This window comes from Pogoniulus pusillus, chromosome 32 (genome assembly GCF_015220805.1).
Source record: "Pogoniulus pusillus isolate bPogPus1 chromosome 32, bPogPus1.pri, whole genome shotgun sequence".
Classification (NCBI taxonomy): domain Eukaryota; kingdom Metazoa; phylum Chordata; class Aves; order Piciformes; family Lybiidae; genus Pogoniulus; species Pogoniulus pusillus.
Genome location: NC_087295.1, coordinates 8,128,589 through 8,155,548, shown reverse-complemented (window position 1 = coordinate 8,155,548; position 26,960 = coordinate 8,128,589). Strand labels below are relative to the sequence as shown.

The window sequence follows — 26,960 nt, the reverse complement described above, 5'->3', positions numbered from 1 at the left end:
TTGCAAGTGTAGTTTTTCAGTCTCACGTGGCTGAGGTGAAACTTTCCTTGAAGTCCGTTGGTCAGGTCAGCCTGCGGCGCCTGAGCAGACGACAGTGAGCCCAGAAGCAGCAGCAGCATGCAGAGAAAGCCCACCCCGAGGGCAGGTTTTTACCCCAAAAGCTCTGATGTTTTCGGGGTGGACTCTTCAGGGCGGGAGGAAGCGGGGTCCGGCGCACCGCTGCGCGGGGAAGCTGGGCTGAGACACGGGCTAGGCTGAAGGATGGAGCAGGAGGAGGAGAGGGAGGAAGCGCGAACCGAGGCGGAGGGGGGCCGCTCCGGGGGGCCCCACCGTCGCCCCGCGCTGCCTCCCGGCTGTGGGCGGGCTGTCGCCGCCTTCGGGCCGCCGCCGGGGCGGGCCGGGCCGGGGGGGATGGCGGGGGGAGGAGGAGGAGGAAGGGGGGAGCGGGGGTGTCATGCCGAGAACGCGCCTCGCAGCCCGCCAGGCCGCGGCCCGGCCCGACCCGCACCCCGGGGCGCAGCCCTCCCTCCTCCGCTCCCCCGAGCCGGCGGCCCCGCTTCCCGCTGGGCCCGGGGCACCCGCGTCCTAAAAGGGAAGGGGGACAAGGAGAGTGGAGCCCTCTCCGCCAGTTAAAGGAAAGAGAGAGGGAGGGGGTGTGGAAGTTTAGCGGAGGGTGTTTGAATTAGGAGTTATCCCTAAAGAGCCTTTCCCCTGCTCTGATCCAGAGAGCCGCGCTAGGAGGAGGGGGCGGCGGTAGCGAGGAGCCCTGCAACATCTGTAAAACTTGAAGGAGGCAGCGGCGAGAGGCGTGCGAGAGGCAGGAAAGCAGAGGGGCAACTTTTCCGACACGTGAGTACCTCGGCGCCGTGTTTATTCCCCTCTTCGGTGTTTGTGCCGAGCCCAGACAATGCCGGGTGGCGGGGCCGGGGAGCTGACGGACCGGACAGGACCAAGCAGTGAATTTGGGGCTTTTATATTTTTTTCTTTTGGTTCCCCCTCTTCTTCTTCTTCTGTCTGTCCTCCCCCTCCCGCCCCGGGTCTTTTTGTTGAACCAAATCAGAGATGTCAGTCAGTGCGAGTGAGTCAGGAGGGATCAGATTACAAGATCACTGAAACTGATGTCGGACCCGCGCACACACACCCACACGGAGGCAGAGGCGCGGGCTGCTCCCTGCGGGAGGCGGGTAGGGATAAAACAACCACCACCAACACTCGCCGGCCCTCCTCTGCCGCCCCTGGCCCGCGTCTGTCCCGTACCGTACGTGTGTATCCCCAGTCCCCGAAGAATGCCCGCTGGCTGCGGCGGGGGCCGGCCCCGCTAAGCCGCGGCAGCAGGGGAGCGGCGCGGGGGCAAGCCGCGGCGGCCCCGGCCCTCGCCCATGGGCAGCGCGGGGGCTCGGCGGCAGCGGCAGGTACGTACCCACTTGGGCGAGAAGTTCTTTGTTCCCCAAGCTCTGCTCTGGGCCACTTTCTTCTCGTTTTCGAACGCGTCTTTCCTACTCCCGGCCCCCTTCCCGCTTCCCTAACTTGGAGGCGAGGGCGCAGTGGGGAGCGAGGTGTATAACCCCCAAAATGGCTGTCAGAGAGCGCGGGAGCTGAGGGTGCGGGGGCGAGGCGGGGACATCCCCGCTCCGGGCCGGGGCTGGGCCGCGCCGCCCAAGCTCGGCCGGGCACGGCCCTCGGCGGAGCCGCCGGTTTACGAGCCGCAGCTGCTTTCTGCTTTTTTATTTCCACTCTCCCGCCTCCCCGAGCAACTCCCGGGCAGTTTTCACGCCCGTGAGACGGGAGGCCAGCCGCAAACTTTGCCGGGGAGAGGCGAGAAGAGCGCGGGAGAAAGCGCTGTCACATCTGGCGGAGTGGCCGAGCGCTTTGGGGGTCCGGCCCCTTGTTCCCCGTTGGCGGCTTCCCGAGGGGAAGGGGGCAAGTTCCATCCCGGCCGGAGGGTGGGTGTGCGGGGCTGCGAGTGCCTTTTTGTGTGTGCGGGGGGCGTGTGCGGCGTGGGGAGTCGCTGCTCGCCGCTGCTGTTGGCACTGGGTCAAGCCGAGGAGTTGGGCGGCCGGCGGCGGGCCAGGCCGAGGCGGGAGGAGCGGGGCGGCGGCGGTGGGGGCGCCCCGGGGGAGCTCGTCGGAGCCTTCGCGGCCCGGCCTCGCATCGCGCAACTTTGAAGGGTCCGAGGAGAGCGGATCCTAGGTGGTTTCAATTAGCCCTTAAAGTGTAGATCCAACTCCCGCGCCTCCGCACGGGCTCGCCGGCGCGCAGCCGCCGGTGCCCGCTCCCAAATCCTCACGCCACGGGAAAAGGTAAAAGGAAAACCTCCTCCTGGCCCCAAATTTTGTTTTTGACCCTCTGATGCGTAGTTCTGATCCAGCCCTATGTATCATCGGGTGTCCGTGGTCTTCCGCCAGCTTGTATGCAGATATATTTATGTAAAACATTTTCTCTCAGCTCCTTGCCAGCTGTTCCACATTTTCCAGCTGCCACTTCAGTTTGAAATGATGGACTGTACGGATCTCAGAGAGCATTGTAGCCAAAGGTAGGGATAGCCGGCCGTCTGATAGCGAGCGGCACGTTTGCAGGCTGCTTCCCTGCAGAAGCATTAGGTAGCAGCAACCCCCAGCAAAATAGTCACCGCCGTCGCGCCCTTGCTACTTCTCGCTTGGTTTGCAAGGCTCAATAAACGTGATTTTTGTAAACTTCAGCGTGCAGACTTCGTTTCTTTTGTGTGTGCGCCACAGAAGAACTTGGAAGCAGAATTTTTCAGAGGCCCTGGGACGTGTGGCTGACTAAATCAACAAACATTGTTTTAAGAGGACACGGCTACCCCTCTTTCTGTGTGTCATGTAGGTATCTGTTTTCAAACTGTTTTAAGGCAGTGGAATAGAGCGAAATCAGCAAGTTTCTCTCTGTTGAAGAACTGGTTTTGAGAGAGAGATCACGGATTGAAATCTGCAAGAACTGGCCTTAAGTAGTTTGAGTATTTGTGCAGTTGCATTGTAATTTGGAAAGGTGCCTCACTGATTGATTCCTATAATTATTTCATTTAGGTCCTTTATTAAAAATTAATAATGATCTGACAGTTTCTTAATTACATATGTCATGATTATTTTGAAGGAAGACGAATGCAGTGTTTTAAAAGTAAAGTAACCCTAACATGTAAAAATTGCTGTGTCCACACCACTGTATTTCATCAGAGGAAACCTGTATTAGAAGTAATGGTGAATGAGTTTAACAATGTAAACTGTAGGGAGCCTCCTGAGAGTTTGTTTACATAATGAAGGTTTGGGTTTAACTAGCTAGTATGTAAATACTTCGAGTTTGGTGTATAGCCCAATTCTAAAAGCATAAATAATAGTAATTATGAGAGAAGCCTTTTTTAAGGGGGAGGATTATTTCTTTAAAAGCCAGGATTATGTGATTCTGAATGAGTAAAAAGAAATGAGTAAGAAAAGAACTCCCTCAGTGTATATATGTTCTTCTGAGCAGCAGTAAAAGTAAAACTATGGCTTAAGGTGCCTAAATGAATGCAATCATGCGTTGGGATAATTGTGCGTGGTTTTCAGTAGGACACGTTGTGTTCCTAAGTCTTTCTTTGGAAGTACTACAAAACAAAGACATCACCTGCATTTCCTTGCTGAAGTGGAATAGTGTTTTTGGCTTCAGAAGGTGTGCAGTGGCCAAGACAGTGTGCACTGCTGTAAGTAATCTTCAGCTGTGAAAGATAAGATCGTGCCTTTTCAAACAAAACCCAGTCTGTACCTTAGAAATTAGTGTTGATAATTACAAATCACTGCTATTCAGTTCAGAATTGGTGGTAGAGAAACCAAAATGCTCCACTTTTGAGACACCACTGTAATTTGTTCATTTTGCATATTACTTATATTCTTTACATGATAACTCTGCATTTGATGCTGACCCATTAAAGTTACAGTTACACTTTCTGCCTCCTTTTTGGAAAGCTTTTCCATTACCTGCACTCAGTAGGATGTTTGAATTTCATCCTGTCTGTTCAAGGAAGGAATGGCATGTTTTTGTGTTGCAGGCTGTTAGTAAAAACTTAGTCATCTCTGCCTGATAAATAAGGAATCTGATGGTTATTAAAGCAAGATTTATTTGGAGTTATGGAAGGAAGCAGTTTAATGATCAGTGTTGCATGCACTCAACTGTATGGAGACAGTAATGTACAGAGAAAAAAGCAAGACTTGAAGGAAAAGTGAATCAATGAGTCATGAAATCCTCAGGAAAACCTTAGTAATGGAATGTTAATGCTTTTAGACTATAGTAGATTATCTTAAAAGTCAGACTTTTCTTCTTTACGCAATTGTTGTAAATCCCTAGCTAAAGAATACTTTGAAGAAGGCTTTGGTTTTTCTGGCACTCACATTCTGTAGTCATTCTAATTGTTTTAGAAGATTGAAGAAATTTTCTGCCAACTTGCAGTTAGGCAATTAAAACACTAAAATGGCTACAGAAGAAGCTTTTCATTCCACAAAAGGTTCAGCTGTAATAATGATTTCAAGTTGTCTTTTAACCACAGGTTTTATAGATGGCCTCTCTTTAGACTTTGTCATTTTTATAAGGGAATTGATTTGTTATACTTTAAAATCAAATAAAGTGAGACAGAATAAACAAAAATAGGGCATGGGTGCTGCTGCAAACTTTTCAAGTTGTTTCAGTGCATTTTTCATCTTTACTTTTATTTGATAGGTCTGTGAAATAGAGCTGTAGACTGGCAAAGACTTTAAATGAAATTTCACACTTTGATGATTTTTTTTTTAAACTTTGATATATTGACAGCAAAAGGAGCTGCAAAGCTTTTATATAACTTGAGCAGTAACGCCAAGCAGCAGTCAAACGTCTCTATGCATTTGTGTTTAACTGCAGAAGAAAAACATGTCCATGGGCAGTAGAGGGTTCTTATCAACTCCCTAATCCCAGATCCCAGCAAACCTTGAGGGCATGCCTCAGATCTTGCTGAAATCATTGTAGACGCTCACAGTTTGCAGATTAAATATGCTATGTGTTCCTGGCTCCAACAACAGTTTTATGAGCTCACTAAGCTTCCTGTTTTAAGATCCTTTTCTGAAGTTTTTAGGAGCTGCTAAAGGCGATGCTGTCTATGGCAAGGGGTACTTGTTAATTTAGAGACACTTTAGATATTTCATTCTGTCTGTAAAAATAGCCAACGTTGCCATTTCCAAACTGGAACTTGAGCTGCAATGAAAAAAATACCAGTTCCTTTAAAGAGAGATTCTGTTGTTTTAATGTGTTTGTCAGTACACAAGGCTACAAAGTTTATAGGAGGCTTGATTTGTTTTATGGAGGCTCGACTTTGACTGGGCTCTTTAAAAGAGACTTTTCCAGCTGTAATTCTAAGCACAGTGCAGCTTTTAGTACATAATTTCTGAGCCTTTTTTAAGCAATTGTATTTGTGGCAGCTCATTAAACAAACCTTTGAAGTGCTTAGTCTCCTTTAAGTGTCAAAGAAGGCAGAAGGTATTCTGCCAAGGGTGAATTTCAGCAAATCAGGTAGTTAACCTTAGGATTTGTTGACCCTTCTGAGGGAATGGTGTTGTGCCTCAAATTCTGTGTCCTGACTTCTTTGGTAGCTGCTAACTAGTTAACTCCTGTGTTTTTATTCACTGTAATCATGTTTATGTATTTGGTGTGGAAGTTTTAATTAAAAAGGAAAATACTTAACACTCCAACAACATGTGTCATTTTATTCTCCAGAGAATTTGAGCCAATTTTGTGCTTAAAGGTTATTCAATGAATGAAATTTTGAAAGCCCATTTGTCAAGGTACTGCAGGGTTTCTGTTAGTTTTCAACCCCCAAATTCATTGTCTGCATGGCCCAGTCATTAGTCATCAGTGTATTAGTGCTGCCTGCAGGCAATGCTGCCCAGCACTTCTTCACACCATTATAACTCCAAAAGTGTACTCTGCCGACTTGTAGAATTACTGCTCTGATTTTCCACTTGGTTTGAGGTAAGTCCCCTCCCTACCTTCCAGCTCACTCTAATCCCTGCTTTCTTTTAAGGCTGCTTTCTGCAGAGATTTAGGGGAAAACTTCCTTTAAGGTTGTGCTGGCAATAACTGTGGTTTCCTCGTGGTATACACTGCATGTCTGCGTTGTACCTGCTTTGCCTTGGAAGGATGTGAAATTGGCTGCTGATCTGAAGAGTTGGGTTCTCTCTCTTTTGAAGAACAGAACAAGAAACAAGACAATACATTGATCTTAAAAATGCCTGCAAGATTACTTAGATTACAACAAGGGATGAACTAATTGGGCTAGAATGTGTTTGTCTTTAAATAGTTGCTAAGTGTCAGAACTGATAATATCAGAATCCACAAACGGATCTGACTGAATAATTTTCTTAGCTGAAGTTCCCAATGTAATGTGAAGTGGTTTTAAGGGTTTTTTTGCACAGATTATCAGGACAATTAGTTTTGTTTTGTGTGGTTTTTTTTTCTGTTTAGTTTGTCTTGTTTTTAAATGATGCTCAAAATGCTGCTGTAGTTTTTCTCGTTTTTGGTACCTGAGGTTTAGGTCAGGGATAAAGGACCCAACTAATCTTTTGATTTAGAACTGAACCTCCCCCAGCTGTGTTTACTGCTTTGTATGACACTCTGTTTTCTTTACATACAAATCTGTTAATGTCAAGAAAATCAACTGCGTGTAAAGAATCCTTCACCCAGCTGCGGAGGGAATGAAACCTTCATTAGATAAGATGCATGAATACCTGAAATCACATAGTCAGAAACAGATCAAGTTAGTGTCACTTCAGCACAATGTCTGCTGTGCTGAGCCACGTATATTAAAGTGAAATCCTAGCGCTGCCGCTTCCTAGCTAACAGGACATGTGGTTTGCTGTGGTTTTGCTTGGCTCTTCAATTCACTATGGGTGGGTTTTTTGTTTTGGGAAAATAAGACAGCTGTACAATTCTGTGACTACACTATTTGAACAGGGGTAGTGGATTGCAAAGCACTGCAGCAGCTTGGAATTGCACTGTTCCGTTTTGTCAAGTTACAACAAGGTGAAGGAATCATCGTACGGTTTTACTGCTGCTATCAGACAGGTGTAAAACCTACAGTAAACTGTAAAAGCTGAAGATCAAGTTTTATAAAGTACTTCTCACACTTGAAGCTCTTCCTGGATGTATGGAGCTTTCCTAGCTCTTGTGCACGTTAAAACATTCGTGTTGGGTTGGAAGGTGAAATCCTGGATGAAGGCATCCCTTAGTGGGAGGGTATGCTGAGGAGATAAATGGGCTTCCAGGAGTGGAACTGGTGATCAAAACATGGTACTCTCAAACACATCCTTATTTGATCTCTTTTAACCTCGATTTGAAATACCAGTTGTAAACTATGGCATACAGTCTTCTTTGATTTGCATGTAACAAGTTTGAACCAGAAGTTACTTTGCAGTAGATGTCTATTTAATACAATTCATTCCTGAGCTCCATCCCTATATAGATGGTTGTTGATCTATAGATACAGTTCTGATCCTAAGGAAGTTTGTCTGTTGGGCTTGAAGAATGTGGTTATGCCATCAGAATTCACATTTAGCTCTGCTGCTCTAAATTAGCATAGTTCTGTGTTCTTCTGTGACAGTTATAGTGACTTTTCACTCCATGAACTGAATAAACGGAGGTACAAAGCACTCGGATTACAGATGTTTGTAGTTTGCTTTCCCAAACTGTGCTGGCAACAAGATGGCAAGAGGGAAAGAAGGAAACATCCTGTATGGTCCTGTGAGTGTTCCTAGTGTTACTAATAGTATCACAGAGGAAGGCATAGGGTATTTTATCAACACAGCAAGACACAGATTCATAGACTGCATTAGGTTGGAAGGGACCCTCAAAGGTCATGTTGTCCAACACCTCTGCAATGAGCAGGGACACCTCCAGCTAGATCAGGCTCATTGTCCTGCTCACTGCATGTTCCTGTCTGTTCAGAGCTTGGGCATGTGTGCTCTAATTCAGGTTTCATAGAACAGTGTTTTACGGGAGAAACTCGATAGTGCTGATAGTAACTTTGATTTGAATTTAATACTGCTGGATTTCTGAAGAAGGACAGTGGCAAAAACATGAGTGTAGACTTGGTGGGGATGTTTTAAGTGTCACCATTCAGTTGAACCTACTGCTACAAACAGTAGAGTCTACAGATGCTTTTTCTTCCCCCCACCCCTGTGCTAATTCTTTCCTAGCTAATCTTACTTTGACATAATTATTAGAGTTTGGTGGTTGTGTTTTTTCCCTTCTGCGGAGTTTGAACACAAGGACATGCAGGATTGCAAAAGAAGCAGTAACACAGCTTACTCTGAATTTTCCAGCTAGTTTAATTGGCAGGAATTTTCATTTCTTAAGGGTAAGGGCATTACTGGTTTTGAATCCACTGCCCTCCCCAAATACGTTTGCAGATTTAGACACTTAAAAAGTCTGTGGCCCTTCCTATTTGTTAAGAAATAACTTCAGTTCTTTCTTTTGTCTGTGTTTGGATAGCTTGTAAGAGACTCAAATGAGGAATAAAGAAATCCAAGGCCATGTGATTAAAATAATGACCATAGATGCAGAGTTAATGACCTGGTTTGTTTGGCTGGATTTGGTTGTGTAGTGGTTGTTGTTTTGGTTTGGTTTTTTAATTATCACAGGATGCCAGGTTGGATGGAAGGGACCCAAGGACCATCTGGTCCAACCTTTTTGTTTTAAAGTTCAGTTACCCACTCTTGGATAGTGTGTAGATCATGCATTTTTTATCTCAAGGGCTACATCGTAGCTGAAATGTAAAGCTATTAAGATGTATGGTAGGTTCTGTCTCTCTTTCCTCAGCTTTGTGTTGCATGACACCAGACAACTTCTGTGAGAGATGGACTGGTAGGATATGGACAGTTTGACCCAAATCCTTCAGTGTTTTTATCTGTTAAACTGTTTCCTGGGTAAGAAACTCTGAATCACTTGGAATTCCCAGTCAGAAAGCTGTTTTGTTTAGATACAGACTTTAATCTGTTGATGTAATAGTAAAAACATTTAACTGCGGTTGTGCTTAACAGCTTTCTAAATCCAGTAACAGAAGTAGAGCTAATCTACTTGTAAGAGTGTGTGGGTGATGTGTATTAAAACCAACTGAGGTGCTGCCTCGGTAGAAAGTGCCCCGTATTGATGCTGTGTTTCCAGTGTCTTCAGAACTTTTGGTAATGCTGTTTGTCTGCAGCACAAAGATGTACACAAGTGTAATTCCTCTGGAGTCAAGCAGTGATTACAGTTAGTAGTTCGGCGTAAGCCACGAAAGAGCTTCTGACTTAGGGTCTTAATTAGGAGGGTGCTAATGGCACTGCTTTGCCTAGGTGATTGTCTTTGTGTGTGCGATCCGCGTTATTGTTGCCACGAGCTATTTAACCTATCAGGGACAGATCAGATCATCATTAACCAGGCTTTAGGTCTAGTTGTTTTGCAGTCTTTCTGAGGGGAAGAAATCAAAGGAATGTAAGAGCAGATAGTAATGAATTTGGAAGTGTTGCATTAATGCATGTGAGGCCCTACAACTTGGGGTATTTTTTAATTTCAAGCAACAAATCTGCCTGTTTGGGGGGCATTTGGTGTTCTGCTTTGTTTTTACTTCCTAATTTTACTTTACATTTCAAAACAGATTTAGAAGTATGCAGTTAGCAGCTAGTCCGTTTATAGGCAGTGCATGTCATTTACATGGAGAGAAGTATTGCAAAGTTTAAGATCTTTTTTTATCCCTGACTCTTACTAGTTTATTGTGGTTTTACTTACAGTGAATATCAGACTATTATTTGTGCTGTTTATATCAGTCTTAGTCTTACTGTGACCAGTTGTCTAAACGGGCAGGAACTGGAACAGAATTTGCCCAGGAGTAGTTAATGGGGCTGTGTGCATGTGCAGAATTCTGGTTTAGTTTACAGAGAACTGAGAAAAGATAAAACTGTTTCCAAAATGTATAATATTTAGATTAGTTCCTATAGCCTGTTAGGAAAGTGGTGAGAGGTACCAAGAGGTTAATACTGCAACTGGAAGGCATTTCTTAAGATGTCTGGACACTTGTATATTTTTCAGCAACTACTGCCAGGGCTGACTTTGTCAGTGCAGCTTTCCAGCAGGTTTGGTGGAAAGCAGTGCTGAAGGCTAGGTGGGTTTGGGAAGTTCATGTACTTGGATCAGGCCTGTATAAATCAGCATGGAATAGCTCCCTTATAATAGTGTAAGATTGTCTCATGTAAATTTTGCATTTCAATGTACCTGAGCACGACAGAGCTTTGATTTTTTGTTTTAATCCCTAAATAACCTCAAGGAACAGCATGGCTGGTTTGGATAAAATCGATAAAGGGCCCTTTACGATTGAGAGAGGCTGCAGTTCCCTGAATGTTCTTTGTGCCTCCCCCTGTGTTTTTCACTTCCATACAGTTGTGCTGTTCAAGATGCATCGTGTCCCCAAAGGCTGCTTCCAGTAGTGCGGATCCAAGTGGTACCTGCGAACACCCTAACTACCCAGAGTCATTGCTGAAAAATTAAACATGCTCTGTTTGCTCGCAGGCTGATTGGGGCACTCTGGGTGCTGATAGCAATCAGGATGAACTTCCCTACTGCTGATGTAATGATGATGAATGCTGTGACACTGCTATTTCAGACAGCTCTTCTCAGCGGATGCAAACCACTTGTTAATGAATTGAACACAACTACAGCAGCATTGAATGGAACAGGGGAAGGATTTGTTGTGTTTTTTTATAAAGCCTCCCCAGAACAACAAACCAACAAACAACAGATTAAAAAATACCCCCTCCAAAAATACAACCAAGTTACATTAACTTTGCAAGAAACAAAGAGCAGTCTAACATGAAAATTGAGAACTGTAGATGCTGATTCCTGCCCAAGCATTCAGACTGAGGCAGGTCATCTTGTTGAAGTCAGTAAGTTTATGCGTGTGCCTGTGAATGAAGATCTACATGATCTGATCTTTATTACTAATGTATGCAATAGAAATGAAAGATATTTAAAGTAATTCAGAGGGGAAAAGGAGCTCAGAGATGAAGATCTCTTGGAAAATGGAAATGTATGTTCAGAAAGTGTCATGTTTCCTGCTCCCTCAAGGCAGAGGGCTGCTCCACTAGTTTTGGTTAGTTGGCAGCACTGTTGAGTAAATGAAGACTTTTCCTCCTCTGTATACTAATAGGATTATTTTTACTACTGTGATGCACAATTTTATGACCAGCATGGATAAGGACTGGAAATTATATGATTTACACAGCTAAAATGAATTATTTGGTTTTGGAACCAACATACTGTCATTTATTGACATTGCTTGAAAAGAGGCAGTTTTCCTCATTTAAGTAGCTCATACTGGTAACTTGTTCCTGTAATTGCTCTGATGTAATATGCAATTGGTGGGGAGTTCTTTTTATGGTTTAAAAGAAGAGACACACCTGCGGGCAGGTTGCTGGTTTGAAGGGGATTAGGTTAAAAATGGGGATCTGGAATTAATCATGCAATGGGTTCAGGCTTTAGGGAAATGACAGAAGTTTCAAGCATGGTTGAATGGGAATGTTTGCTTTCAGGAAGGAATGTTTATCCCTCTACCTATCAAAGTTCAGGCTTTTGCCCATATTCTGTTATAGTATTTTCTTGCTATCCATGTGCACTTGGCAGTGCCTGACAGCAGACAGAAACTGAGTTTCTGGGGTTTCGGAAGCAGAGCTCCCTGCTGCAGGAGGGGTGCATGTTGTCTCAGGCCTGAGGGCAGGAACAGGGAGGTCACTGACCCATGCTGGGGCGAGCTCTCTACACCATAATGTAAACCACTTTGTGTTTTGATATGAAGACAACGTCAGGCTGGCTGATGTTTAGAATGCTTTTGGCCTGGGATTAGCAGGCGGTGGAAGGAAATCTTCATGTCGTCCTGGACATTTTTTCTGGTAGACTGCAAATCTCATGTTTCAGTGCAGTTTCTGAGAGAAATAAAAATCACAGCCAAAAGTACAGGGTAAGATTCTAGAAAACATTTGTATCTGGTTTGTGTTTCCAGCTTGGGTTTCAGTTCATCGTCAGGAAAGAAAGAAGTGTTCTGGGGCACCATATTTGTTTCCGTTTGACTGCATGTCTACCAGGCATGCTTGGCAAGACATACCAAAGGACTTAGCTCTGATGATGGGTCCTGTCATCTCTCCTGGCCTTCCTTGCTTTCCTAGCTGTGTGTACCAGCATGTAGTTGATATGGCACTGGAGTGTAATGGGAGCTTCTGGAATCCTTGCAGATGTGCTTGTCACACATGGATGGGTTGGGAGTGGAGAGGCAGGCACAGGAGGAACCATCTGTGGTGCTGGAGCCACGGCTTATGGTGCAGGATGTAGAGCTCAGTAAGAAGGTTTGCCCTCATCCATGCTGACATGAGTAAAAGTTGCCTTATGGTTGTAAACTAAGCAGGCATGAAGCAGAACAAGTACCAAGAGCAGATGTTTGTGTTAGCTCATCACCAGTTCTGCAATTTTCTGACCAAAAATTCTGTTTCAGCTGCTACTTCAGGCCACTGCTCTGTACCGTTGTCCAGACTAGGTAGAGTGAAATGGGTAGTGATAGAGAGCAATGGGAAATGTGAAATTGTCTGCCAGCCTTCCCTCTGTAAAAGAGAACAGCCCCAAAGCACCTGAAAAGTGTCATTGGTAGACTGTTGAGGAAAGAAAAAAAGCAGGCAAGAGAGTAGATGGATGCCAGTCTTAGCCATGTGTTGCTCTCAAACAGCAGATGATCCAAAGATGCTTTGTAAAGGAGATTATGGCTGTATTAACTCCTTACAACACCTTCACCTCCTTCCCTGAGCCCTGGTAGGTTCAGATTGTAAAGGTCCTGTACTCCATGATGCAGAAGGGAAGAAGGGCTCCTTGCTCCTATCTGCACAGCCATCTGTGTGGCAGGAAGTGGTGGAGCTGCTGTAGATACCTGTCACCATTTTTGTGACCTGTGCCCCCATGTCTCATGCCACTCCACTGGCCCTGTGAAATGGAGGCAGAGTATGTGGCTTCTTCCTTTTTGGTTGAGTGGGGAGTGTAATTGTTTCCTTTTGTGGCAAAAGAAACAGGCCTGAGAGCTGAGGACAAAAAATGGGGGTAAGTTCTGCAGCTTCCCTATTCATGCGCTCAAAGTCAAACTCTGCTGAGTCTGAATATCAGACATGGCCTTCAGAAGGCAGAAGAGAAGTAACCAGAAATAAAATTGTACAGCTTTGTAAATTCCTTCAGAGACAGCACAAAAAGTTACTCTTTTTAGAGAATATGAAAATGACTCAAAGGAGAGTAGTCAGAGCATGGGAGGAGGATACATCAGAGGACTCATGCAGTGGCTGGAGGCTGAGTAGAGGCAGATGTTGGTGTTTGTGTGACCAAGGCATACAGTGAAAACAAGCCTGTTCTTGTCAGTGTAGGGTGAAGAACTTGGCAGCAGTGCTGGCTTCCCTCCCAATTTCTGCCCATGCAAGGGACTGAAAATCTTGGGAGAAACAATAACTGGGCAAAGCTGTGGGTACTCCTGAGTAAGTTGTGCAAGGGGAAGCAGGGTGAAAGTGTACCAGAAATTTGGGAAGATGCCATTGACAAAGCTGGGATGAGATATCTCTTCAAGGAGATACTTGTGTGGCTGGGTACAAGTGGAGGGCTGATGCAAGTTGAGTTTTTGTTGTTAGGTCTCTCCTACTGCCTGTTTGAAGACACCTGACATTCCCCTTCCACTTCCAGCAGGAAGTTGTTTCACAGATCACAGTGATGTTTGTGACACTTTCACAAGAAGATCTTGGAAGTGCTCTTACAAGTACTGTGCCATGAGAGGCAGAGCTTTGTTATTCCTGGCTTTAGCCAGTTTAGAAACTCAAGGGAAGAAGAATGCCTTGCTGAAGGTTAGACCGGGAGGTCAGTGGCAGAGTCTCTGATATCTAGTCCGGTACCCTGGCTGTGCTGCCTGGCTAAATAATGATTCATTTAGTCATTGGGCTCTTCTTTGATCTCTAATGTATAACAATGAGGCTTTGGAGTGTTTTATTGTGCTCTTAAACTCCAACCAGGGAGGTGGGAAGGGGTAGGTTTACTAGACATCTGTGTTTGTGATGAATTGGCTTTGTAACCTTGTCATTTGTTTGCTTGTTTTTGGTGTTTTGTTCTTGGGTTTTGGGTTTTTTTTGACTGCCAGAATTTGGGAAGCAGGTTGTTGATGTAATTGCATTTCATTAAAGTTTATTTTGTGGCTTGTGGCTTGTTTTAAAGCCTTTGGGGCTTTATTTCATTCAAGCATTCTAGAATAGTGCCACTTCTGTTTCAGACCCCTTCAGCTAATGCCTGCGGTGCTGCTCAGAGCTGCAAACTATTTATTTGTTGTTGTGTAGGATCATGTTCAAACCATCTTAGTGCTGAGGTACTTTGGTTCTAAGCATGGTGGGCACTGAATGTTGATGATCTGAGTGATGCTTCTTTGGGCAGACTGGCATGCCTTGAAGGTCTTCTGCAGCAAATCGGAATCACAGAATGACAGAAACACTCAGGTTGGAGAAGACCTTCTGGATCACCAAGTCCAAGTGGTATCCCTACTTTACAAGGTGCACCCTAAAGCACATCCACAGGCACCACATCCAAATGGCCTGTAAACACATCCAGGGTTAGTGACTCCAGCACTTCCCTGGGCAGCACATTCCCATGCCTGACCACTCTTTCCATGACAACTTTTACCTAATGTCCATTCTAAACCTAGCCAGTCGCAGCTTGAGGCCATTTCCTCTTGTTCTGTCACTAATTACCTGTGAGAAGAGACCAGCAGCAGCCTCTCTGCAAAGTCCTTTCAGCTGGCTGTAGGTAGCATTGATGAGGTCTCCCCTCAGCCTCCTCTTTTTGAAATTCAACATCCTCTGCTCCTTCAGTCACTCCTCATAAGATTTACTCTCCAGGCCCTTCCCCAGCTTTGTTGCTCTCCTCTGCACCAGTTCCAGCACCTCCACATCCCTCTTGGATTGAGGTGCCCAAAACTGAACATGACATCGAGATGTGGGCTCATCAGAGCAGAGTCCAAGGGGACAATCACCTCCCTGCTCAGCATTCCCAATATACATTTCTAAAAGGATGCCACGTGTCAAGTTGCAGGCTGGTTCTTGGGAATGCTTGTACTCTCCATAGCCCAAGATCCCTGCAATCCCAGGGCCTGCTGCACACACTCTGCTGCACACAGAGGCAACCCTACCCTTTGGGAAGCTTGGGGGCTTCTTAGGTGTATGGCAGGAGTGTAGAAGCTCTGAAATAAGCTGATGCGATGTGCAGGGTATAGAATGAGTGTACTGTTGGAGATGGCACTGAGAGCAGCCAGGAGAGGTGGAGTTACCAGACAGACACCTCTGCAAAGTGTTTTCATGCAAAAGAAAGTGATCTCATTATCTGCCACTAGCCATAATATTTGCCTTTCCCTGTGGTTTTCAGGGTGTTGCTCCAATGCATTTCTGTTTGAGTTAGGTTTCTGAACAAACAAAGTGAGAGGTGTTTACAGGAGTAGGACAAGGTGTAGAGATAGACAGGGCACTGCTTGCTACAATGTGTTCAGGTCGTGTGGATGTTGAAATGTTTGGCTTCTGTAGTCGCCATAAACTTCTGTCTTGCTTTCTTTTGAGGTGTTCCCAAGTGCTTTGGACATGACAGAAAAATACTGACTCCTGCCCCCTCCCCCCAAATCCATTAAAACCCTATGGGGTTGAAAAAAGTGCACCCGTCCATCAAGCAGCACAGTGGTTTGTGGTACAGATGCTCTTTAAAAGCCAACACTTCTTTTTGGTATTAGTTTTTCCTTAAAGTCCTTGGGAATTCCTGCATGCAGGCATCCAAGAATGGCCTGTAGACTGCTAATTTGGTTGTGCTGCAGGCTCTTCTTCAGGTGAGAGGTTTGAGGCTAAACTTTTGAACAGCATTTAAAGTTTACAACTCTCTTGTTTTATTTAGGTATTAGTGCAAGGAGAGCTGAAGTAATGAGAAGTCATCATGGAGGCGCAGTCCCATAGCTCTACCACTACGGAGAAGAAAAAGGTGGAGAATTCCATTGTGAAATGCTCCAGTCGAACAGATGTCAGCGAGAAAGCTGTTGCCTCCAGCACAACTTCCAATGGTGAGTAACAGCAGGGATTTACTAGCAGCCAAACCTACAGTAATTTTATGTTCTCTGCATTCCTTGTGAATTGAGCATTTGCACCTGGATCAGTGTTTGTTCTAAGGAAAGGCTAAAGAGAAGGAACAAGGCGGGGGAGGGTGGCAGTGGAGAATGGTAGGATACAATAAGGCCTATTTTGGCATCAGACGCAGGCTCTTTCTTCCAGATGTTCTAATTTGAGATGTAAATGTGCTAAGTTATTTATTGTAGGAAGTTCCTGGTTTTGGCGTTTGGGAAATTGTCTTGATTAGCCTGGCAGGGCTGGTGAGTGCTTTGCATTTGGCCATTGAAATTGCCTGCGCTAGTTAGATAATTAGTTACTACAAAAGAGAGAGAAGTAGCTCTCTCTCAAAATCAGTGGCAAAGGGTTGGTTTATTTTTTCCCTCCCTTCTCTTCTTTTGCAAATAAACTTGCTCCTCTGAAAGGGCTGTCCTCCCCTCCTCAAAGTTCTTTAATGGCCAGGGACAAAACATCACGCTAAGAGTGTATCCTCCTGTGAATTCGTCTCAAAAGTTGTGAATGTACAGCTTGTAGATTTGCAAAACTGGAGTAGTTTGCTTAATCCCCCCCAGGGATTACCTCACTTGACAATTTTGCATATCCTTTGCCTCTCTGGAGAGCGTGTAATCCCAGCCCTGGCTCTTGCATTGTTCACTGTAAGAGGACTGAGTGTACTGGGCCCTACTAATGCAAAACTCACTTTGGATTAGGAAAGAAAGCTGCTCGGAACAGTGTGGGCAGAGTTTAGAGCCGTGGAGTTTGGATAGCTGCAGACTAACTGTCAGGTTCTGCAAGTCAGTCAAAGAAAGGCTGAGAGTGGCAGAAATCTTTCTGAGTGTTTTGGAGTCCTGGAGTCTTACTGGCAAAACATCTTCTTTTCACCTTTCCTGCTTGCATTGTGCTCACTCATCTGGGCTTGTGGTCCAGGTCAGGTTCTCACTTTGACATCTTGAAGAAAGGTTTCTGGTTTCGTAAAGAAACTTATATCTCCCACTAGGCTAAAGCAGAAAATACATGAATCTCTGTGCCTCAGTGAAAATTAGATGGCACATGTCCCAGTATCCTTCTGTGTGACTGGACTTCAGATTCAAAGCAAACTCAGCACCTGCTGACCTGCTAGCTGGAGTCGACTCTCACAAGAGCATAGAAGCTCTTGAGCAGTTATGGAAAAAATTGGATCAGTTTTCTACGGCATATGAAATTAGATTCTCAGCTGGTGTAAGTCAGCTCATATCTGTTGCTGTCAGTAGGACTACAGTGGTTCACATTAGCTGAAGAGCTCCCCATTGTATTTGAGGTTTCTCTTTAGGCAATGGGATTTTCCACATTGGCCTATCTTCTCAAACAGGCACACCTGAACACGTGTGTGTGTTCTTCAATGTGTCAGAGGTTTGCACTGAGACTTGATGTTGGCACCTACCTCTGACTGGCCTAAGCTTTGATGCTACCATTAAACATTTAGATTTACAGAGCTAAAAATAAAGCCTTCCAGATATTTTTGCCTAGTTCTGACACTGATTTACCTTATGGCCAAATAATGTTCTCTTTCTGTTCTACCTATCAGCTTTAAAAGCAATATTAGTTCTTAACTACCTGCTTAATTGAAGTGTATTATTGTGTGTCAGGAGCATCACACTCCCAAGAGCTAGAAGGATTCCAAGGCTAAGGAGTGACTAAAAATTCTTTTCACCTGAATTACTCCTGCTGATGGAATGAGATGTCAGTGTTGTACAATGTCTCGGGCCTGAGGCTACCTTTGGTTAAGCTAATGACAGTTGCCTTTGTGGGTGAGGGTTGTTAGGTTTTGTATTTAGGGAAGTCACCGAGATCTCCAAGTTTTGAGTTGCTAATCTAACTTCATGTATAGCCAAGCAGAGATACAGGATTGGGCTTCAGAGGGATAAAAAATCTATTTCTCCTTGGATATGAAAAATTTCCTCTTTGTCTAGAGGCTCCATGGAGCATGTACCAAAACAAATCCTAATGCCAAAACTTTAGGAACTCAAACGCGAGTTTTAAATTGCTGCTTCTTGCAGATGTGATTATCATGATAATGAATTTGGGTTACAAGGACCAATTTGCATGAAAGCTAGAGCTTGCATCTCATTTGCATCTTTTGTTCTTTAATACTGGAATGAGTATTACTGCAGGAGCATCATCAGTTGATAGAAGTCACCACTCCTACAAAACATGCAGCTTTTGTTGATTCAGTGCCCCTGTTTTGCACAGGGCAAATTTCCATTTCCATTTGAATGCTCTATTAAACAAGGTAAGGTACCCTTAAAAATAACAAAAAACATGGGAAGATCCTTTCTGGTTTTGTCACTGCAGAGGAGCATCAGCCTATCACAGCAGTGTCACCTCCTAAGCATGTCTAATATCATTGCTTCTCTTCTGGACAGCACATTAAGTAGCAAAGTTTTGAGGGGAAGATGTGCATGAGTGACAGCTGTCTGACTTCCTCAGTAGCTCCGTTGTCTTGAGAAGGATCCTAAGTAGATTGAAAGCTGCTAGTTACAGGGTTTGTGTTTATAGTCTTCAAGGAGCAAGGACAACCATCATTATTTCAACAGCTCCCAAATGTGAGTGACATTCCTGCTTGTAGAATCTGTGTTAAAAAGAAAGTGAAGTGTGGAGGACTTCTAAATTGTGTGATGCTAGGCTATCGTAGAGTGTCATAGAACCTTAGAATGTTAGGGGCTGGGAGGGACCTCGAAAGATCATCCAGTCCAGCGCCTCTACCAGAGCAGGAGCTCCTATACCAGATCACACAGGAATGTGTTCAGGAGGCTTCTGAGTATCTCCAGAGAGGGATATTCCACAGCCCCCCTGGGCAGCCTGTTCCAGTGTTCAGTCACCCTCACAGGGAAAAAAAATCCTCCTCATGTTTTAATGAAACTTCCTGTGCCTCAGCTTCCACCCATTGCCCCTTGTCCTGTTATTGGGCATCACCCAGCAGAGCCTGGCTCCAGCCTCCTGGCACTCACCCTTTGCATATGTATAAACATTGATGAGGTCACCTCTCAGTCTCCTCTTCTCCAAGCTAAGGAGCCCCAGCTCCCTCAGGCTTTCCTAACAGAGATGTTCCATTCCCTTAATCATCTTTGTGACTCTGGGCTGGACTCTCGCAGGCAGTTCTACGTCCCTTTTGAACAGGGGGGTGTCCAGAACTGGACACAGTACTACAGATGCAGCCTCACCAGAGCAGAGTAGAGAGGCAGGAAAAATCTCCTCTCAATCTGCTAGCCACAGCCCTTCTAATACACCCCAGAATGTCATTGGCTTTCCTGGCCACAAGAGCACAGTGCTGGCTCATGGTCAACCTCCCATCACTTAGGACTCCCAAATCCTTTTGCCCTTTGCTGCCTTCCAACAGTTCAGTTCCCACCCTATACTGATACCTGAGGTTGCTCTTTCCCAGGTGCAAGACTTAACCCTTGTTGAATTTATGTTTGTCCCAGACTTGTGGGTGCCCCTTGGAATGTAGGAGCTGTGCTACTAGACACCAACAGTGCACAGGCACAGGCCTTACTTTGGATGTGAGTCACTTCTGCTGAGTTTCTGTCCTTAATCTCTTTTTGGTGGTCAGCAGCAATAAGACAAGGAGCAGCTGCTACAGACTGGAAGAAGTTGTGCCAGGGTAGGTATAGGCTGGATATTAGGAAGAAGTTCTTCACAGAGAGAGTGATTTCCCATTGGAATGGGCTGCCCAGGGAGGTGGTGGAGGCACCGTCCCTGGGGGTCTTCAAGAAAAGCCTGGATGAGGCACTTAGTGCCATGGTCTAGTTGATTGGATTCCAACCTGGTTGATTCTATGATTCTATAGAAGGTTTCACCTCAACATGAGGAGGAATCTCTTAACAGTGAGGGCACAAAGCACTGGAACAGGCTGCCCAAGGAGTTTGTGGAGTCTCCTTCTCTGGAGACTTTCAAAACCCACCTGGATGCATTCCTGTGTCAACTTCCCTAGAGGATCCTGCCTTGGCAGGGAGGTTGGACTCGGTGATCTCTGCAGGTCCCTTCCAACATCTAAAGTTCTGTGATTCTTTAATACCAAGGAGATTGCTGCTGCACTCTCCTCTGACAAACTGACTACATTGCTGAGGAACTTGCACTCTGGTAGATAAGGGCCTGCCAGCCTTTGCATTATAAACCTCTCATTTCAGGCATTTATAACGTAGCCATTAAAATGTGCTCCAGGCAGAAGCATGTGGGCAAGTTCTTAGCGCTGAAGCAAATTAAAAGTTCTTGTAACATTTGATCAAAAAAAGTTTAAAAAAATTAAAAATCATCATTTGTAATAACTAACAAAATTTTGTGGTGTGCTTTGATCCCTACTGGGATTGTGTAATCTGGGACTGCTTTTGCTTTGTTTTGCATTAATTTTTGCAAGCTTTTGATATTTTTTTTTCCGCTTGTGTGTTTAATTTTGTATATTTCAACCATACTGTAGTCAGTTTACCAGAACACATTTCTTTGCAAATTGCTCCTTTTACTCCTTTTTTGTTTGGCTGCTGTATTTACTGCCAGGCTAACACTCAAAGTGGTGAGGGGGAAGTGCTAAAGAAAGCTGCTAGTGGAGATGTTAATTCCCCAGAAAGCTGTGTGAATAAAAAGTTTGTGCTAGGACCTAAAGTGAGCTTGCTTTTCTGTATTGTCTGATTTGATGGTTTCAGACTTAACTGCTTTGGCAAAGCAATAACAACAGCTAAACATCCCTGGTATGACACTGGAGTGATGAGGGCAGTGTCCCAGTCCATCTTGCCACCGTGGTGCTGCGTTGTCAGGTCTGGTCTTCTCACACCTACATCTCTGCTGCTCTTTGGGAGACAGAGCAGTTAAGACCCTGTTCCCTACCACATCAGTGCATGGATTTAGGTTAGCATCCTGAAGGCTGCTGGGTGAACATGCAGGTTTCTATCAAGTTGTGCAAAGTATCCATTGATAGACTGAATCAGTTCTGTGCTCCCTTTGGAGAGCCTTTTCCTGGTGTTGCAGGTCAGGAAGGCAGCCTTGCTGGATCTCTGTTGGATAAACGATGCCTCCTCTAATTTCAAGTAATCCCAGGGTTATTTTCTACAAAGCTCAGAGAATTTCTGTGAGGGCTGAATGGATACTTTTACAGGGCAAAGATGCTCTTCACAGCATTGCTTGGAGAACATCAGGTGACTGTAACAACACTGCGTTCAGCCCTGATTTATTTACTGTTTGTCTGGTGATTTTTGTCAGTGACTGAAACGCTTTCCTTTTTTGCACGTTTTGGCTTTTAAACTGATGGTTTTTATGTTGCATTAAAACAATGCACTTATTGTATAGGGGCTCCTTCAGTGTCTGACAGGCAAGCACTTATTTTTGGTTTGATGTGTTTTGTCTAGTTTGTGACCCATGAGCTTGTTCCAGTGTAATCTGATATTCCTTATTAACCTATTACTCTGCCTTACAAAGAAAAAAAAAAGCTAATTATAAACGTATGGAGGTTGTGGACTTGCCTACCTTTATCAGAATCAGATAGTTATTGAGAACATGCTTTAAAGTGATAGAAAGCAGAAAGTTTTATCTTAACGGTGATGTAACTTAAAACCGAGCTTGAGAGATGAATAAATGAGAGGGAGTTCATGTGTCCACTTTGATTCTTTCAGAAGAGCTGGCTTCATCTAGGTCTCTTTTTATTATTGCTTTTTTTTTTTCCTCCTTCCTAGTAGTTCTGTCAGGGTTGAATGAGGGAAGTATTCAGCAGTCTGCAACCCCATAAGAATCACATTTCCTGTTTAAACTTTCAGTTGGTTACTTGTCCTGCTGCTTGCTTTCAAGGTCACCATAAAATAGGTGTTAATCATAATAACCGTTTTTGGCCCCTGTGTTAGACTGATGTGCCCAGGGTCCTGTTGAGAGGTCAGGGTTCAAAAGAGGTAGTTAGGTATCAAGAAACATTGCCTGCACTGTTTTAGTGGCCTGCAAACTGAGTCCTGAATTGATTATATGAGACCTGTTTCTACAGAGTCATCAGGAGATGCCTTCTTCTGAAATGAAAGGGGATGGAGGGGCCCTCTTCACTTACCATTTTCAGGTCAAGGAGGAAACAGCATCCAGTAATATTAGATGTTGGAAATGATGACTTCAGTGTATGTTTTTCTTTTCTGAGGTTTTTATTTTTCAGCAAGACAGATCATACAATCATAGAATGGTAGGGGTTGACAGGGACCTCTGGAGATCATCTGGTTCAACCGCCCTGCTGACACAGGCATGCCTGGATCAGGTTGCACAGGAATGCACCCCAGGTGGGTTTTGAAAGTCTCCAGAGACTTCACAACCTCTCTAGGCAGCCTGTTCCACTGCACTTAAGTTTTTCCTTACGTTCAAGTGTAACCTCCTGTGCTCTAGTTTGTACTCACTGCCTCTCGTCCTATCAGTGGCAGTCACTGAGAAGAGCCCAGCTCCATCCTCATGGCCTCCACCCTTTAGATATGTATATGCATTGATAAGATCCCCTCTTAGTCTTCTCCAGGATTAAGTGCCTCAGGTCTCTCAGCTCTCCTCATAAGACAGGTTCTCCAGTCCCCTAAGGAGTCATCCTCGTGACCACCCTCTGTTGGACTCTCTCCAGTACTTTGCTGTCTCTCTTGTACTGAAGACCCCAGACCTGGACACAATAACTTCAGGTGTGGCCTCACCAAGGCAGAGGAGAGAGGCAGAAGAATGTCCCTTGAGCTGCTGATCACACTCCCCTTAACACGTGAGGGCACATTGCTTTCTCCTGGTGAGCTCATTGTCCACCAACACTCAGGCCCTTGCTGGCAGAGCTGCTTTCCAGCAGGTCAGCTCTTCAGCTGTGCTGTTGCCTGATGTTACTCCTCCACATGTGCAGGACTCTACACTTGCCTTTGTTGAACTCCGCAAGCGTCCTGTGCCTAACTCTCCAGCTTGTCAGGCCTGGCTGAATGGCAGCACAGCCTGATGAGGTGTCTGCCACTCTTTCCAGTTTTGTACCATCAGCAGACTGGCTGAGAGGTCACTGTTCCTTGATCCACTTGTTGATGGACCTGTTGAAGTTACTCCTATCTGTAGCAGTGGCATGCAGCCCCATGGAGAGTAAAATTGGAATAGTCATTTGTGGGAGCTTAGAAAAGTAGGGGTAAAGGTGCAAACTCATAAGATTTTGTGTGCCTTTCTGTTCTAAGAGTTGTGGTCAAGTCCTGAAAGGATAAACCAAAAGAAGGTGCCTGGCCTTGGGGAGAATAGAATCATACAATCATTTAGGCTAGAGAAGACTTTTGAGATCATCGAGTTCAACTACACAAAAAGCTACCAAGTCTGCTGCTAAACCATGTTCCTCAGCACTACATCTACACATCTTTTAAACACCTCCAGGGATGATGTTTCAATCACTTCCTTGGGGCAGCCTCTTCCCATCTTTGACAACCCTTTCAGCAAAGAAATTTCTGCTAATGTCCAATCTAAACCTGCCCTGACACAATTTGAGGCTGTTCCCACTCGCCCTGTGGCTTCCTACTTTGGAGAACAGACCAACTCCCACCTCACTCCAACCTCCTTTCAGGTGGTTGTGGGGAATGAGAAGGTCTCCCCTCACCCTCCTTTGCTCCAAACTGAAGAGCTCCAGTTCTCTCAGCTGCTCCTCTTAGGACTTGTTCTCTGGACCCTTCACCAGCTTCATTGCTCTTCTGTTGAATAGGCTCTCCTGATGTTTCAAAGTGTTGGAAGCAAGAGTGTTGGAGGTTGTAATTAGGTGGGGACTGTGTGTCGTGGTGTGTTGTAATCTGATGTGAGTAGCTGATTAAATACGTGTTCATTCGGAGTAATGCAACCCCGGCCCTGTATGCTTGCTAATAAAATTCCAGTCATCAAGTTAGGGTTAATTGTAGCCTGTAATAACTCATTCTGCCTCATACTATTTTCTAGTGTTGTTCCTCAGTGAGCCAGCCCTACCCCTGCCCTGCTCTAAAGCCAATGAGCTGCAAGTGCAGTGCACTATTTCTTCATTAATTCTGCTGAAATTTCCCTCCTTCCCCCCCCCCTCCCTGCAGTGGTTAATAGCATAAGGGATATTAAATGTCAATCCTCCTGTATCCCTTTGCAAGTTCCAGAAAGAGATGATTGAGTGGCTTATCCCTGCAATCACTGTAATCAGTAAGTAATGACTTAACATCCTGCTGGATAACATGAGGTGGAATCGAGAGAAAACATTAGTTAGCAGCAGAAGCTTGCCACTTGGACAAGGAGGAGGTTAAATTTAGGAAATCATACACTAGGGATTTTTTTTTCTTGGGGGAAAACACCACAGCCCACAGCCCCCAAACCTAAGCAGTCGTGCTGCAATTGTACCTGGGTTTTGAAGTAAGTGATAAGAAGGTTTATAATGGGTCTGTACAGCTGGCAGTGGTACTGTGCTCTCTAGCTTGTGCTTTTCTTTGTCCAGTATCGATCAGACCTCCAGAAATTCAGGACTGGGGAGTTAGAGAGCAACTGAGGAGTGTGATTTTTAGTAGGAAGAAGGCTGCTGGCCGATGAAGCGTGGGTTGGCCTTGCTCACTCATGGCACTCAATTACTGGTCTCGGGAAGCTGCTACTCTGAAAGGAAAAGGGCCTCCTGGTGACTTTGCACTGCTGTGCCAGCCTGTGCCACCGAAGTGGAGAGGCCTCATGGCAGCGAGGTAGGTATCTGCAGCAGCAATGGCACCTTCCTGCCAGCTGCTGGAAGTGATACCGGCAAACACTCAGGTGCCAGGTGAATGGGAAGGGTCAGGAGCACACCAGAAAAATACAGGGAGAAAACTGTGGCATCTTGAGAGTTTTCCTGGGTCCTGAGAAGAGACCAGACTTTGAAATCTGCAAATGAAGGAGCTTTGTGGAGTAGATCTTCTTCTTAAAGTAAATAAAAAAGAATTTTGGAAAACCCTTCTAATTGACTTAAAACCAGGCAACCCCTCTGGCAGGCACAGTATTTGGCTTTAGCATTTGAGCTGTGTAGATGAAGGCAGTGGAAGTAATTAAATTACTTAATACGTTTTCAAATGGCATTCGTCTTTTCTCTTCTAGATGTTTTCTATTTCAGATCTGTCTCCAGTTAAAAGGAGATAATCAGGCATCAGTGTTGCATTTGATTATATCCTTGCTCTGTATGTTTCTATTTCCTTCCCTCCTGCCTTTTTGCTTTTTTTCCTCCTTTTTTTCTGGAAGATGTAAACCCTCAGCTTCTGCTTACATAGAAGTTGTTACTAAACACATATGGCAGTAAGTGGGAGAAGTGTGCTTAGGATATGGTATGTGATTATGTAAAGAAGGTAGTGTGTTAAAACTACTCTCTCTGTATTCCTTCCAAGCCATATCATTATTTTGGGGTGAGGGTGGGAGGGGAGGGCAGATGCATTCTTCTGCCATCTCAGCTACGAGGGAACGAGATGGATTTTATTACTGTGTTATTATCTTATTTCCCATTAAAAGCCTTTGCCTTTGATGTCTACTGCAAGTGGTCACAATTGAATTTGCAGATTCTGCTTTTGTTCATGAGGCTGGGGATCCAGGAATACAGCAACAACAAAAAGTTGATTTACTTGTAAGTGCAGCCTGGACCAACTGAGGAATGACTATTTCAAAGTGTGCAGGAGGCACTCTGGAAAAGAGGAGCGCACAGGAAATGCTGGGGTTTGTTCCAGTGATTTTAAAATTTGGCTCGTAAGGCTCTGTGGGTCAGATTATCAAAAAGCAGTTCCTAAATCTTGTGCCTGCAATCAGCTGGAGTCTTGTTACACAGGAGCTGTGTGAGCACATTCTTTGCACATGCCAGCCGCCTGAAATACGCTGCTTTCCATTCATCTCGAAGGGACTTCTCATGCGTGTTCCACATGCAGCCAAGCGGAAATGCAAAAAACTTGAGTCCCACGCATGCAGTGGCTTTGAAAGTACACCCAGATACCCAAAACTAAGGGAGCTGGGGTTTTTTTTTTGTTCTGCTTAACAGAGCAGACTTGTGCTGATGTTTTCTTCCTCAGTCGAGCTGATAGATTGCTGAAACTGAAGTTAGCGCTGCAAGCTGTGCGCTCTCTGTCTCCTGCTTTCTCACTATCCCTGTCGTACGCTCGGCTTTTCTTTTCCAGCACAGGGCTTCGTGCAGAACAACAGAGGATTTTGTAGCAAAGCCCCTTCTGGGCCTGACCAGTTGTGTTTTCTCCACCTTCTTTTCCTTTTCTTTCCTTCCTTCTCTTCTCTCGCTTTTCTTTTCCTACTTCTCCTCCTTTTTCCCCTCTCTTCTTTTTTTCCTACCCTTTCTTTTAGTTTTCAGAAAGTTGTGTTCCATCCCAGTTATTAAATCTTCGGAGACCATTCCCACATGGTTCTGTAAATGGTAGCTTCATCCTGAGTTCTTTCATCTCTTTTCCTGCTCTCCTGGCTTGACAGTTGAAAAGGTCTGACTGTGCCACACAATGGTTTGATTGGTTTCTCTAGGGGAGGCTTTACCCTGCCTCATCATTCGCCAGGCAGGTGGACCAGAAAGTCTCTTGATTCTTTTGTTGCCTCTCAAAGTCCGAGGTCTTTGACTGAATAAATCCTCCGTCATGGGATAATTTGCTAAAAGGAGACTGAAAGATGTGAGAGAAAAGCCTCACTACTTGGGTGCTGAATTAATGAAATAACTGGGCCTTGGAGTTTGCAATTGAAAAATCACCAGGAATGCACTGGGTGGAGACAGGCTGCAGAATGCAAGCCCGTTACTTGCCGGTAATAAACGAGGAGAGCTTTAAGTGCTGCCGCTCAAGCGGCGGG

The 26,960-nt window shown here is 45.0% G+C and overlaps 1 protein-coding gene and 1 long non-coding RNA gene across 6 annotated transcripts in view; one reads left to right on the top strand and one right to left on the bottom strand.

The window, feature by feature from the left end:
* LOC135189482 (uncharacterized) overlaps positions 1-1,717 on the bottom strand; it is a 53,159-nt gene extending 51,442 nt beyond the window's left edge. Inside the window, exon 1 of the long non-coding RNA XR_010308102.1 lies at positions 1,421-1,717. This is a non-coding gene — a long non-coding RNA (uncharacterized LOC135189482). The remainder of the gene's footprint in view (positions 1-1,420) is intronic.
* Positions 1-26,960, top strand: part of GLI3 (GLI family zinc finger 3) — a 257,010-nt gene that overhangs the window by 24,400 nt on the left and 205,650 nt on the right. For 2 of the 5 annotated variants that reach the window (XM_064169912.1, XM_064169907.1), the window contains exons 2-3: positions 726-849; positions 15,976-16,138. In XM_064169912.1, coding sequence (XP_064025982.1) covers positions 16,015-16,138 — 124 coding nt within the window. In that variant the 5' untranslated portion in view covers positions 726-849; positions 15,976-16,014. Of the gene's footprint in view, positions 1-725; positions 850-1,146; positions 1,413-1,770; positions 1,944-15,975; positions 16,139-26,960 lie in introns of those variants that run through there. The other 3 variants (XM_064169909.1, XM_064169910.1, XM_064169911.1) reach the window with 3 other exon arrangements.